Source organism: Prionailurus bengalensis, chromosome E2, assembly GCF_016509475.1.
Source record: "Prionailurus bengalensis isolate Pbe53 chromosome E2, Fcat_Pben_1.1_paternal_pri, whole genome shotgun sequence".
NCBI classification, from domain to species: domain Eukaryota; kingdom Metazoa; phylum Chordata; class Mammalia; order Carnivora; family Felidae; genus Prionailurus; species Prionailurus bengalensis.
Genome location: NC_057352.1, coordinates 43,021,233 through 43,033,972, shown reverse-complemented (window position 1 = coordinate 43,033,972; position 12,740 = coordinate 43,021,233). Strand labels below are relative to the sequence as shown.

The 12,740-nt window shown below is 54.2% G+C and overlaps 2 protein-coding genes across 4 annotated transcripts; both read left to right on the top strand.

Annotated features, from left to right (window-relative positions):
* The first annotated feature begins 46 nt into the window (after positions 1–46).
* CIAO2B (cytosolic iron-sulfur assembly component 2B) lies at positions 47–4,478 on the top strand. 2 transcript variants are annotated; one of them, XM_043599439.1, is made up of 5 exons: positions 47–227; positions 384–463; positions 707–832; positions 1,293–1,338; positions 4,309–4,478. In XM_043599439.1, the coding sequence occupies exons 1-5, from the start codon at positions 86–88 to the stop codon at positions 4,350–4,352; spliced, it is 438 nt and encodes a 145-aa protein (XP_043455374.1). In that variant the 5' UTR covers positions 47–85; the 3' UTR covers positions 4,353–4,478. The 2 variants fall into 2 exon arrangements, with proteins under 2 accessions (XP_043455374.1, XP_043455373.1); XM_043599438.1 differs by lacking the exon at positions 4,309–4,478 and adding an exon at positions 1,792–2,002.
* Positions 4,479–7,722: 3,244 nt separating this feature from the next.
* RRAD (RRAD, Ras related glycolysis inhibitor and calcium channel regulator) lies at positions 7,723–11,033 on the top strand. 2 transcript variants are annotated; one of them, XM_043599425.1, is made up of 5 exons: positions 7,723–7,853; positions 8,090–8,474; positions 9,126–9,199; positions 9,333–9,537; positions 10,382–11,033. In XM_043599425.1, the coding sequence occupies exons 2-5, from the start codon at positions 8,105–8,107 to the stop codon at positions 10,657–10,659; spliced, it is 927 nt and encodes a 308-aa protein (XP_043455360.1). In that variant the 5' UTR covers positions 7,723–7,853; positions 8,090–8,104; the 3' UTR covers positions 10,660–11,033. The 2 variants fall into 2 exon arrangements, with proteins under 2 accessions (XP_043455360.1, XP_043455359.1); XM_043599424.1 differs by having other exon boundaries at positions 7,728–7,857.
* The last annotated feature ends 1,707 nt before the right edge of the window (positions 11,034–12,740 follow it).

Sequence of the window (12,740 nt, the reverse complement as noted above, 5' to 3'; positions counted from 1 at the left end):
CCACGCCACGCCCCCTAACCGTCCCCCGGAAGTGCTCCGGTAAGAGCGGAAGTGCACGCCTACTGCGGCCGGCAGCGGTTTCGCGATGGTGGGGGGCGGCGGGGTGGGGGGCGGCCTCTTGGAGAACGCTAACCCCCTCATCTACGAGCGCTCTGGGGAGCGGCCGGTGACCGCGGGCGAGGAGGACGAGCAGGTTCCAGACAGCATCGACGCGCGCGAGATCTTCGATATCCGCCGCTGCTAAGCGCGGGCGCGTTCGCGGGGCCCTGGGAGGGGGCTGAAGTGTTGTCCAGTAGTTGGTAGAGCTGTATCAGGGCCAGGCATTCCCGGCGGAGGGTTCTGAGTGGGTCAAGGGGCAGACTCCCTTTTCCTTCACTTGCCACATTTGATTCGCTCCATCAATGACCCGGAACATCCACTGACGCTGGAAGAATTGAATGTAGTCGAGCAAGTCCGGGTTCAGGTGAGTCGTTCCCAGCGTCTGAGGGGGCAGGTTGTTCGGGAGAGTCAGAAAAGCCCAGCAGGCCACCAGGAGGCTGGCCTTCTCTCAGCTCACGGACTCCTCAGGGGATCTTGGGAAGGGGGGATTGCTGTGCCCATTTTATGCATGAGGAAACTGAGGCCTGTAGAAGTTAGACGATTTGCTTGAAGCAACACACTAAGGAGGAGGGAGGGCCTCCTCCTGAGATCTCATTCCCTCAACCAGGTGAGCGACCCCGAGAGCACGGTGGCCGTGGCCTTCACACCCACCATTCCGCACTGCAGCATGGCCACCCTTATTGGCCTGTCCATCAAAGTCAAGCTTCTTCGATCTCTTCCCCAGCGTTTCAAGGTGAATTGGAACTGGGGCCCAGGGGTGGAACAGGGGTGAGCTTCTGCTACTGAGGAGGACATGGAGAGCATGAACATGGACATCAAAGTGAGGCCAGCCAGGATCCCAACAAGCAGAGATGAAACTGGGAGGAGCCTTTACACTTGAATGGGACAACAAGTATAACGGCCTGAGCTGGAAAGTGCAGAAAAGTAGTGAGTTTGGCAGGAAGGGAAGTAGGAAGCTGTATATAGATTTGGAGCAGGGTTGGGGCACAGGCAACCCTTTAAATCAACAGCAGTCAGCCAGTTCTTTGGAAAGAGATGATGGAGCGGCTGTGGGTGGGTGTGGGGCATAATGGAAGGTCCAGAGTCCACAGTCATGATTAGGACATAGGATCAGTGGAAGGTGGTGAATGGGGGAGAGGGGACAAGGGAGTAGACAGGGATGAGTGCTCAGGCCTCACCTGTCTCCCTCCCAGATGGACGTGCACATTACACCAGGGACCCATGCCTCAGAGCACGCAGGTAAGTGTGGGCTGATGTTGAGGCATTGGCCCTGTGGCTTCCCCCTTGCCATGGTGGGTTGTAGGGCAAGATGGAAGGAGGCCGACTGGGTGGGTAACTCCTCATTGGAGGTGGCAACCTAGAGTGAAGCTGGCTTGACTTAAGTCTCCTGTGCTTACCACGTTCTTGCATCCCTGCCCTTTTCCTCTCCTAAGTACACAGGACCAGGGTGTGTCAGACTTTATAGTACATGAGGCAACAGACATGAGCAGCCAGGTGGAAGGGAATCTCAATAGGGTGGGATAGGTGTGGGTTCAGGTGGTTTGGGTAGCTTGATCAAAGCTCTGGGTCCTGGGAAGGAGGTGACAGTAGGTTGGTGCGAGTGTGTATATGCATACAAAGGCTTAGAAGTCGGGTTGGCCGGCAGGCTGGCCAGAGCCTGGCTTTGATCCTCCTCTATTCCTTCCTGTCCAGTGAACAAGCAGCTTGCGGATAAGGAACGGGTGGCAGCTGCCCTAGAGAATACCCACCTGTTGGAGGTTGTGAACCAGTGCCTGTCAGCCCGCTCCTAAACCTGGTTTTTTGCCCCCAGCCACACCCAGGGCTCATGGCCTTGTTTTCTTGGATCACTGACAATGAGAAACTAACATTTTGCATTTTGTAATAAATCCTTAATTTATATTCATTTCCCAGCATGTCTCAGATTCTTTTTCACCTTGGTGGGGTCCTTCAGGGTTTGAGAGGAGATGGTAATTATGAGTGCAAGTTTCTTTCTTTTTTTTTTTTTTTTTAATGTTTATTTATTTCTGAGACAGAGAGAGACAGAGCATGAGTCAGGGAGGAGCAGAGAGAGAGGGAGACACAGAATCAGAAGCAGGCTCCAGGCTCTGAGCTGTCAGCACAGAGCCTGACGCAGGGCTCGAACTCACAGACCACGAGATCATGACCTGAGCCGAAGTCGGATGCTCAACTGACCGAGCCACCCAGGTGCCCCCTGAGTGCAAGTTTCTATACAGGCTGGGTTGATAAAATGCAATCCATTAAAAACATTTTTTTTAATGTCTGCTTATTTTTGAGAGAGCGAGAAAGAGACAGACTGTGAATGGGGGAGGGTCAAGAGAGAGGGAGACACAGAATCAGAAGCAGGCTCCAGGCTCTGAGCTGTCAGCACAGAGCCCGACATGGGGGCTCGAACTCATAAACCGTGAGCCAGATCATGACCTGAACCGAAGTTGGATGCTTAACCAACTGAACCGCCCAGGCACCCCAAGATGCAGTTCATTTTTAAAATTTCTTCTGGGGCGCCTGGGTGGCGCAGTCGGTTGGGCGTCCGACTTCAGCTCAGGTCACCATCTCGCGGTCTGTGAGTTCGAGCCCTGCGTCAGGCTCTGGGCTGATGGCTCAGAGCCTGGAACCTTCTTCCGATTCTGTGTCTCCCTCTCTCTCTGCCCCTCCCCCCTTCATGCTCTGTCTCTCTCTGTCTCAAAAATAAATAAACGTTAAAAAAATAAATAAATAAAAATTAAAAAAAATTTCTTCTAATGGTTGATTTCTAGGACAAGTTGGAAGTATACAAAAAAAATTGAAAGAGTAGTGTAGTGAACACACGAGTATACCCATCAATTCAACAGTTGTTAACATGTTGCAACGTTGGCTTTAGGTGTGTATGTATAATATAACTGTATTTAAGAGTCAACTGCAGACACACGACCTTCACGTCTAAGTACTTCATTCTGGTCTCCTAGGAGTAATCCTGTATAACCACAATACTGTTATCTGGCCAAAAAAATGAAAAATTCCCTAATACTGTCTAATATCCAATCATTTATGAATTTCCCCAAAATGTCATTCATAGTTGTGTTTTTTTTTTTTTTAAATCAGGCTCCAGTGAAGTTTCATGCATTGCAATGGTTATCTCTATAGCCTCTTCTAGAAATGTCTCTCCACTCCTTATCTTTTAATCTTTATTGACACTGACTTTTTCTAAGTCAGGTGAGTTGTCCTGAAGAAGTTCCACAGTCTGATTTGCTCCGTTGTCTGCTATGTTTCTTATAAACTAGAAGTTGATTCAGTTCAGGTCTGAGTTTATTAATGAGAACCTTGCCCAAGAGTGTTGTATGTGTCCTTTAGCATCCACCAGTAGCTGTGTGATCCCTGCTTGTCTCACTGTTGGTGACACTTGCTCTGGTTCCCTTGTCAGGGCAGTGGCAACAGGTTTCTCTGTGGAAAGGAACCTGAAGTACCCTCTCTATCAGCAACCCCACAGATGTGTGTTACTTCAGGTGCTGAGGTCTGGGGCCTCTGCCTCCCTCAGTCCTGTGCCCAGAGCACAGATGGTCACCAGGACAGACCCCGGGGCTTAGATCTGGGATCAGCCAGTTAGGAACTGTAATGCCATGATTTCCTGCCTCAGTTTCTTTCTCTGGGGATAAGTGGGGATATTAAAAAGCATGTCTGCTTCATCCCTGCGAAAGCTCAGGTGTGATTGTGGGCAGAGATTTCCAGAGGCTCTTCAAAAATCTGTTGAGGGTCTGCTGACAACACTGAGCCTGACCTGAGAGTGGGCATTGGCTGAGGGCTTTGCATATACTACCTAGTCCGTCAGTCCTCCACCCAGCCCTGTGTAGCAGTTGCTACCCTTATTATCCTTATTTCATAGGTGAGGAAACAAGCTTCTGAAATAAATTATTTACTCCCAAGACCTCAGTCAGGGAGTAAAAAGGAACCTAAGCAGTTTAGCAGGTACTGCTCAATTGGCAAGGGGTACTGTTGCCTGAATGGAAGGGCCTGTGCCTGCCCCACCCCCTCGGTCCCCAATTCCAGGAGAGAGTGGCTTCATCACCCAGTAACCAAGATCTGGCTGCTCATGCTTAGAGAGGTGAAGTCCTCAGCCCATGTTGCCCAGATTCTTCATGTGTAACATGGGCATAGTTGTGACAATCACTTGGGACTGCTCTGTGAAGATTTAAAATGGATCTGCACCTATTTCAGGTAATTTTCCAGGTACTGTACCTCCTGCCCCTTTCCATGGATGAAGAACCTCAGCGCTCCAGAGAGGCATGGTGTCCAACCAGGGTCCCTCAGGCCCAGGGAGTGTCCCCAACCACCTGTACCCAGACGTAGGTTTTACCATGTATGTACCTCTGTATTGACAACCCCAATCTAAGGTTTCTGTGGTGTCTGTTCAGCTTGGGGGTGGGAAGTCACTGGGGAGGCAGGTGTCACTGAGTCATTCAACTGGCCCTCCTGGCAGCCACGCCATGGTGGGCAAGGGACATCAAGCTGCTCATGTCACAGCTGGCATATCAGATAGTCCCCTTGTCAGTCTTGACTCATCTGTGCGTGGCCCCTGGCTGCTGCCTGCAGAGACACCATCTGTGAATCCTTGGGCTAGTGCCCAGGCAACTTTCTGGAACTCCAGCTGTTATACATGGGTATGAGATAGGGGTGGAGTTTTAGGTCTCTGAAGCCCTCTGTCAGGTGTATCTTGATCTTCTATTTCTGGACTGTGACTTCTCAGGCTTGGGAACAACAAATCATAGCTGGTGAGATTGACCCAGGGATTAGATGACATGTATGAACATGCCCAGCTATGTCAGTTTGTGCTTATTGTCACGCCCACAGCAAAGGGCCTGACACATAGTAGGTAATTAGTACAGATCAATGGGATGAATGAATGAATGAATTGAGCCTTAGAACAAAGGAACTGGGACAAGGGGGCTGTTGTGTGAGGAGGGCTGGGGATACTGAAACCCAACCAAGTTCCCTTTATGACCTTTTGCTACTGGAAGGAGGGGGAAAGGTGTGGGTCCCACAGAGGGAAGGTGGATATGGGGGAGAGGGGGAAGGTATCTGCATTGCCCCTCTTCTGGGCAGATCACTATTTTGGAGAGAACAGAACAGAAGCAAGAAAGAACAAGCAGGAGAGGGCCACAGATTCACTCAACCTGTCCTGTCCACACAAGAATGGTAAAAGTGTTCCTATTGAGATACGACTACATGCCAGACCTATGCCAACCACTTTACTTTTGCATTTCACATTATTTATATCTTATAACAACACCCATGAAGACATTATCCCTGTTCTACATGGAGGAAGCTGAGGCTCACTCAAGATAAATGAACAGAGGTGAAATAGCAAGTGGCAGAGCTGCGATTTGAAGTCTGGGCTGTCCTAGGTGTTCCAGACTCAGTTTGCTCCTTCTGGGCAGCCAAACTCAGCCCAGAGAGCTGAGAGGACCAGGAGGTGGGAGTGGGGGTGTCTCAGAGTCATGTCCTGCTCTTGGTTCCTGGGGCCCCTGGCCATACCTCGGCTTGTGGTGTGTCTGGCCTGTTGGAGGAATGCTTGGGGCCTGACTGGCCTAATGTGGATGCAGTTCCCTTGACAATGAAGAAACACTGCTGAAGTCAAGAGTTCAGATTACTTGAGGGGAAACCCAGCCCTAATTCCTTGCATGGCTCCCTGCTGGGAACAGTCAGAGCTACCCCCACATACCTACCCTGTGCTGGACATGCAGGGGTTATTTTCAGTGGCAAGGTCATGTGTGAGGTGGGTAGGAGTGCCATAAGCAGTCCATCCAGGATTCCTGATGGGAAGTGTTTTGCTGGCTCTTGAGACTTGCGTCCTGACGGGAGGTTCAAACCACAACTCCCTCTTGCCACTGGACCTCATCCAGGAAGCCAGAGCCAGTGTAGGGTTGCCAAGGCCTCCAAGACCCCAGGACCATGGGAAAGACACAAGTGGGCAGGCCACCCCTCAGTCTAGCCCTTGCCTACTTTGGGGACCTCAAGATCAGAGAGGCCCTCACAAACCCTCTCTTACTTACTTAGCCAGGCCCTCCTCACTCCAAGGCCCTCTTCCATGTTGCCAAGGAAACTAATACAGCAGCCAGAGAACCCCACCCAGGTCTCCATGGCAACCTACAACAGCCCACTAGGATCCATCCATCCGTGATGTCACCTGAGCCCTGAATGGGTGCCCCCACCCCAGCTACACTCATTACAATCAAACGTCAGAGTCTGATAGCAGATCCCTGTCACAAAGTACCTCATAGCCAGCCTGCTCCCAATCTCATACACCCTAGACATGAGCAAGGGGGGAACAGATCATTTTATAGCTGGGCACCCTGAGGCTGGGAGAGGAAGCAAGACCCAGGAGTCTGGAGGCAGAGCCAGGTCTAGAAACCAAGCTTCCCCATGACATCTCCCCTCTGCCCTGGCCCCCACCCTAGGTCTAAGGAGGGGGTGAGCTCTGGGCAGTGGTGGCACCAAGTGGTAGCTAATTCCATCCCCCCAGCCCTGCCCCAAGGGTGCTCTACCCCTTGCCCCTCCTAGATGGGAGTCTGAACTTCCAGATCCTGTTATATGCCCTGAACAGTAGGTCCTTATGGGGCTAGAGGGAAGGAGAGAACCATTGAAGACTTAAAGTGGCTGGATTCAGCCCTGACTCTGGTCCAGTCCCACCCACCCCATCCACTCTTGCCGCCATCTGACACCTATCTGCCAGGATTTCCCCAACTTTGGGCAACCTCCAGCCTAGGAGCAGAACGACCAGGAACGGAAAGGCCAGGAGCAGAAGGGCCAGGGCCAGGTATTTTTAGAAGAGTTGTTGGCAGCTGTCTGGAGGGTGCTGGGAGGTGAGGTGGTGCTGAGTTCATCCTTTCCCTTCTCTGGGCTTGTATTCCTTCCCCCAGAATCAAGTATGCACCTCTACCTGCAAAGCACTGCCAGAGCACCTCCCTTCCCTGACTCCCTCCCCCAAACAGCTCTCCATGTGCCCCCAGGGGCTCACATTTTGACACTAGCCCACACCCTGAAGGGGAGGCGCATCAGGTAGAACCTTCAGCTCCCCAGGACAGGGAGGGGAGTAGAGAGGACTTGGTGCTAAGACCAGAGGTCCAGATTTAGGACCCTTATGTTTTAGCTCAGATATGGGAGGGTGGGGAGTGGGTGTCCTGAGCAGAGAAGGGTCAAGTCTTTCCAGTCTGTATTGGTCTGCTTGTTTGGGCAACAGGCCAGGGCTGGGGGAGAGCAAAGGGAGAATTCACTGTTAAAGGGCCAGAACTAATTTTTCCCCAGAGGGGAGTTGGCACAGTGGGCCCTTCCGGTTTTCCCCCTTGACCCCCACCCACGATGGTATCCCCAACTTCAAACCCCTCCCCCGCACCATTCAACCTACCCCCATTCCTTCTGCCTCCTTCCCTGCCTCCCACCACAAACGCTCAGACCCAGGCTTTGTCTGCCCAGTCTGGTGGGGCGGGGTCTCGGTGGGTGCGAGGTCCTGGGAGGGGGTGGGGGATTCCCCCGAGGGGGAGGGGACGGACACGTCAGCCCCCGCAGCAGCGGGGACGTGGGCGAGCGCGGGGGGTGGGGGCGGGGGCGGGGGCGGGCAGACGCTTAAATAGACAGCTCTGGAGCCCGGGGCCCAGAGCGGACTGAGGAGGCGAAGGCTGCAGCAGCGTCGGGCGTCCGAGCCAGGGTCTGCGAGTGGACTGTATCGGGACCTGGAACCTAGTTCTGACCGTGTCCGTGTGCGGGTGGGTGAGTGTCCTGGTGTAGCAGGGTACGGGTGGTCGCACCGTCCGGGGTGCGGATGGACAAGTCGGGAGAGTGGCTCAGAGTCAGAGCGCCTTCACGGCCGAGAGGGGACTGCGGCAGGTCCTCGGCTCCAGCGTCCTGCCTGAGCCGGGGATAGGGCAGGCGCGCCAGGGGTCCGGCCTCCCACACCCTGTACACCACGGCTTACCCTGCCTTCCCCACTCCCGTTCCCCAGACGGCGTCGGGCGCGATGACTCTGAATGGCGGCGGCAGCGGAGCGGGCGGGAACCGCGGCGGGGGCCGGGAGCGCGAGCGCCGTCGGGGCAGCACACCCTGGGGCCCGGCGCCCCCGCTGCACCGCCGAAGCATGCCGGTGGACGAGCGGGACCTGCAGGCGGCGCTGGCTCCGGGCGCTCTGGCAGCGGCCGGGACCGGGACCGGGGCCCAGGGTGCGACGCTCGAATGGCACGAGGGCTCCTCCGAGTCGCTCAGCTCAGGGGGCAGTGACTCAGACGAGAGCGTCTACAAGGTGCTGCTGCTGGGGGCGCCTGGCGTGGGCAAGAGCGCTCTGGCGCGAATCTTCGGTGGTGTAGAGGATGGGCCTGAAGCAGAGGCCGCAGGTGAGGGGCTGGGACTATTCAAGGGAGGGGAGATGCCAGGGTTGGGACTGAGGGCTACAGGGCTGGGGAACTGGATTAAAAGCCGCACATACCGTGGGATTCTGAAGGCATTTTCAGAACCATGCTTCTACTGACCCGTTTCATGGTTGGGGAAATTAAAAGAGAGGGGACCTCCAGCTCTTGCTAGAGGGAGAGATGCCCGGAGTAGAAGACCCATACCTGAGACAACTCTTAGGATAGGAATGGGACATCCCTCCCTGCCAGGGCTGACAGGAACACAACCAGAGGTAGTTTCTAGGAGAGAGCCCTGGGTGACAAAGGCTCTAAGAATATGACAGTCACTATTTTAACTCAGGCCACTGTGGTCGGGGCTACCTTGGGGCCAAGACATCAGGATTGGCCACCCAGGACATTGGTAGCTTGGGGAAGAGGTGTCTAGGTGAGGATCAGGAAGGCCCCCCATGCCCTCTACTTCCCACTTCCCAGCCCTGTTATTTCTGTTGTCACATAGTGGCCATAAGTGGAGGGAAAGGTTAGGGGGGCTCTGGAGTGGAGTTGCAAGGGGTGGCCAGAACAGTAAACCTGGCACATGGTATGGGAGGGTGGCTTCTTGCAGCCAGCAGGTAACCTGACTACTAGTCTCCTTCCTAGGGCACACATATGATCGGTCCATCATAGTGGATGGAGAGGAGGCATCACTCATGGTCTATGACATCTGGGAGCAGGTAGGCTGCAGGCTGAGACCCAGGGCAGGGTGGGAGCATGACCCAGGGGATAGAGGCCTGCTGATAGTGGCAGCCTTGTAGCCTGGGAGCATGAGAATTATTGGGTAGATATGTGTATATATGTGTTCCCCAGGATAGTGGCCGCTGGCTACCTGGTCATTGCATGGCTATGGGCGATGCGTACGTCATCGTGTACTCAGTGACAGATAAGGAAAGCTTCGAGAAGGCCTCAGAGCTGCGAGTCCAGCTGCGGCGGGCACGGCAGACGGACGACGTGCCCATTATCCTAGTGGGCAACAAGAGCGACCTGGTGCGCTCTCGAGAGGTCTCCTTGGATGGTGAGCAGGGAGCGGGTCGGAAAGGGAGGGACATCCTAACTGGGCTGTGGTCCATTCAGTCTTGGCTCAGCTCAAGTCCCTGGGGATCATGAGTGGCTAAAAATGTTCAGGAAAAAAACTTGAGGGGGAGAGAGAGAAAACTGCTACCCTCCCACTGGACTCTCAAAGGTCCAAGAGGGCTGGGGAAAGGACCAAACGCACGCGGGGAGGTGGAAGCTGCTGTGCAGTGAGCTGGACCACCACAGGGTCCTCGTCTCCTGTCCCTTTTGGCCCTGGCCTGACAGACAACGGGTGAGGAGAGCACAGAGAACTGGGATAGGACATCACAGAGTGGATTTGGGGCCGGGACCAGTCTTGGCATGGGCTTGTGCCTGGGGAGGATTCTCCCCTCTTGGGCTCAGCATTCTCCTCTGTGACCCCCCAGAACTGAGCCCCTCAGAGGAACCTAGCAGTGACTTGGTGACATTCTCCTTCTAGTTTCACTGGTATATAACACCAAACCATGAAGCACTAAGCTGCTCAACAAGGTTCTCGTTCTCTTGTGTTGAGTACTGTAGCATTTCTATTTCAATATCCGACTTCAAATTATTTCAATAAACGAGTTTCCTTTTGTGGGCCTTTGTGAACTCCTTAAACGTGGGCACATTCTACCAGTTGGGTGACCCAGCAATGCCCTGGATCCTCTGTACCGGAGCTGCGTTCTATGTTTCTGGGGACCACCCAGGGATCCCCCTTTCCTGACCCTGAGATTCCTGAGTGGCAGCTGCAATGGGGTGACCAGGATTTGAGTGGACTTCTCACCCACCCACGCTTTGTTTAACCAGAATGTGCCTTTCCCCACCAGAGGGCCGGGCGTGTGCCGTGGTCTTCGACTGCAAGTTTATTGAGACCTCAGCAGCGCTGCACCACAATGTCCAGGCCCTGTTTGAGGGTGTCGTGCGCCAGATACGCCTGCGCAGGGACAGCAAAGAGGCCAATGCACGTCGACAGGCGGGTACCCGGCGGCGAGAGAGCCTTGGCAAGAAGGCAAAGCGTTTCTTGGGCCGCATTGTAGCACGCAACAGCCGCAAGATGGCCTTTCGCGCCAAGTCCAAGTCCTGCCACGATCTCTCCGTGCTCTAGACTCCACAGGCACATACTGTGTTGTGCATACACGTGGGTGGATTGGTGGGCTGGCCCAGCCAACTGCCCTAGGTGCCTCAGGGCTGGCTCGGACTCTGGGCATACCCCACCTCATGGTCACGGACAGACAGACAGTGCTGCCCAGGGAGGCAGCTCCCAGTGACCATCAAGGGCTGGGCCCACAGCAATGTGTGTACAGGCCAGTGTGTGTCTCAAGCAGCAGCCTGAGCCCAGCCCGTGGGGCAGGCCTCTGTGTGAGGAAAGGACTCTATCTTTCTCCACACTTGGGGTGTGCATGCTCTGGAGGGAGGCTGTTCAGTGCAGTGGTTATCTGTTTACATGCAAATTTTTGTAATAAAGACTATTTCCTGATAGATCAGGGCTGTTAACTCTGTATTTCCTCCCAGTAGGGGGTTGTAGGAGGAGGAAGTGTTCCTGAGGTTAAGGGATAGGGCCTCACTGCCCTTCCCTGGTGTGTGGCCTTGATTATCCTAATATTTGAGCTCTGATATATATTCAGCTGAATCAGAGGGACAGGTGTGGTTGTGGCCTGGTTGGGGATCCAAGCAGCAGGAGAAGATAATAGCCCCTCCCAGGTTGTTATCCAGATTTTTCTCTTGCCCTGGGGCCTAGCAATGCCCAGCTGATTAAAGGTTCAATCTCTCCACTGTGGGTCAGGGAAACTGAGGCTGTCTGAGGTACCATGCCCTGCCCCAGGTCTCATGGGCAAACAAGAGCCCTGGGTCTGGCTGGGTCCTGGGCTGGTGTCTCCGTCCTGCTCCCTGCTGAGAGTGGCTGGAAAGTTGCTTAAGTGGGGTAGCTGTGGAAGACTTCTGAGACTCCCTGGCTGGGAAAGAAGGAGGCTAGTGTCTGAGGCTGGGATACTGAGAAAGGGAGGGCCTCACTCTTCTCTCCTCTGGGAGGGGCCAGGCCAGAGCATCCCAACCTTAGCACTGGCTAATGTGGTGTTGGCAGGAACAGCTCCCTGGAACCCTCCCTGCCCGGAATGAGAGGCCTTGCATTGGTGTGGGAACGTGTGCCTGTTCGCTGATAGCTGGCAGTGTGCCTGTCTCCCCACCACCCACACCAGGCACAGGTGACTGCTGGGACTTTACCTACATTGTTTCAGGAATGAGTATCTCCATTTGGCAATTATAGATGGGGAACTGCAGCGGTTGCCTGAGGTCACACAGGTAGAAGTGGCTGAGTGGGGACTGGTATACTAGTCTGCTGGTCTCCAGAGCCCAAAGGCAGTCTAGGGGGAGGCTTGGTCAAGGGTCCATACAATTCCTGCATTGGTTCAATTTATTTATTCCACAGACTCCTAGGTGCTCTTGCAACCTGGTTAGAACACTGCAGTTGTTCATTGGCAGAAGGTGTGAGTTGTTCATTGGCAGTTGTTCAACGTGCACAACCTGCAGTGTGCAAAACCCATCTTGGCTGACGCGCGTGCTCCCCAGGGCAATGTTAAGTGCACAGAGCTTTGCCACTCCCTACTCCCAGCCTGCAACATACTTAGAGGCATGTGGAAGGCATGGTTTTCTCAAAGCAAGTGAAGGTCCTGAGGCCTGAAGAAAAATACAGGCCTTCCTGGCTCTGCTACTTATTAGCTTTGTGACCCTGGGCAACCCACTCAGCATCTCTGTGCCCCAGTAAGTGACATGGGAACAATGCCCCTTCAGAAGGGAGTTAGGGTAATAGTGAAGGTATGCGCTCAGAGCAATGCCAGGTGCATAGTAGGAGCTTAACATACATGAAACCCCTTCAACCACCCCACAGTGCACTGCTTCGGGCTGTGGTGCCTGGGGTGCCTGAGTTACACTTGGCTTGTGGCAGACAAGGCTGGAGGCAGGTGAGGAGTTTCTGCCCATCCTCCAGATATGCAGTGGGAAGGACTCAGGGAAGACCATGGGAAACTCTGAGAACAAGGAAGGACTGGAGATGGTATCCCTGACCCTTCCCACACATCCTCCTTGTGGACTCCCAGGCCCCAGAAACTTTTCCTGGCTCCACTTGGCTGCCCTCATGGGGGGAGGGGCCTCTTGCAATCCCTGCAATTCCCTCAAGGTCACCTGAGCTGG

Bases quoted from the DNA above. Each gene is read 5' to 3' on its own strand.
- CIAO2B (XM_043599438.1), top strand. From the start codon at position 86: ATGGTGGGGGGCGGCGGGGTGGGGGGCGGCCTCTTGGAGAACGCTAAC. The intron at 228-383 runs ATATCCGCCGCT...TTCACTTGCCAC, and splicing joins CGACGCGCGCGAGATCTTCG to ATTTGATTCGCTCCATCAAT. The intron at 464-706 runs GTGAGTCGTTCC...TCCCTCAACCAG, and splicing joins TCGAGCAAGTCCGGGTTCAG to GTGAGCGACCCCGAGAGCAC.
- RRAD (XM_043599425.1), top strand. From the start codon at position 8,105: ATGACTCTGAATGGCGGCGGCAGCGGAGCGGGCGGGAACCGCGGCGGG. The intron at 9,200-9,332 runs GTAGGCTGCAGG...TGTGTTCCCCAG, and splicing joins TCTATGACATCTGGGAGCAG to GATAGTGGCCGCTGGCTACC. The intron at 9,538-10,381 runs GTGAGCAGGGAG...TTTCCCCACCAG, and splicing joins TCGAGAGGTCTCCTTGGATG to AGGGCCGGGCGTGTGCCGTG.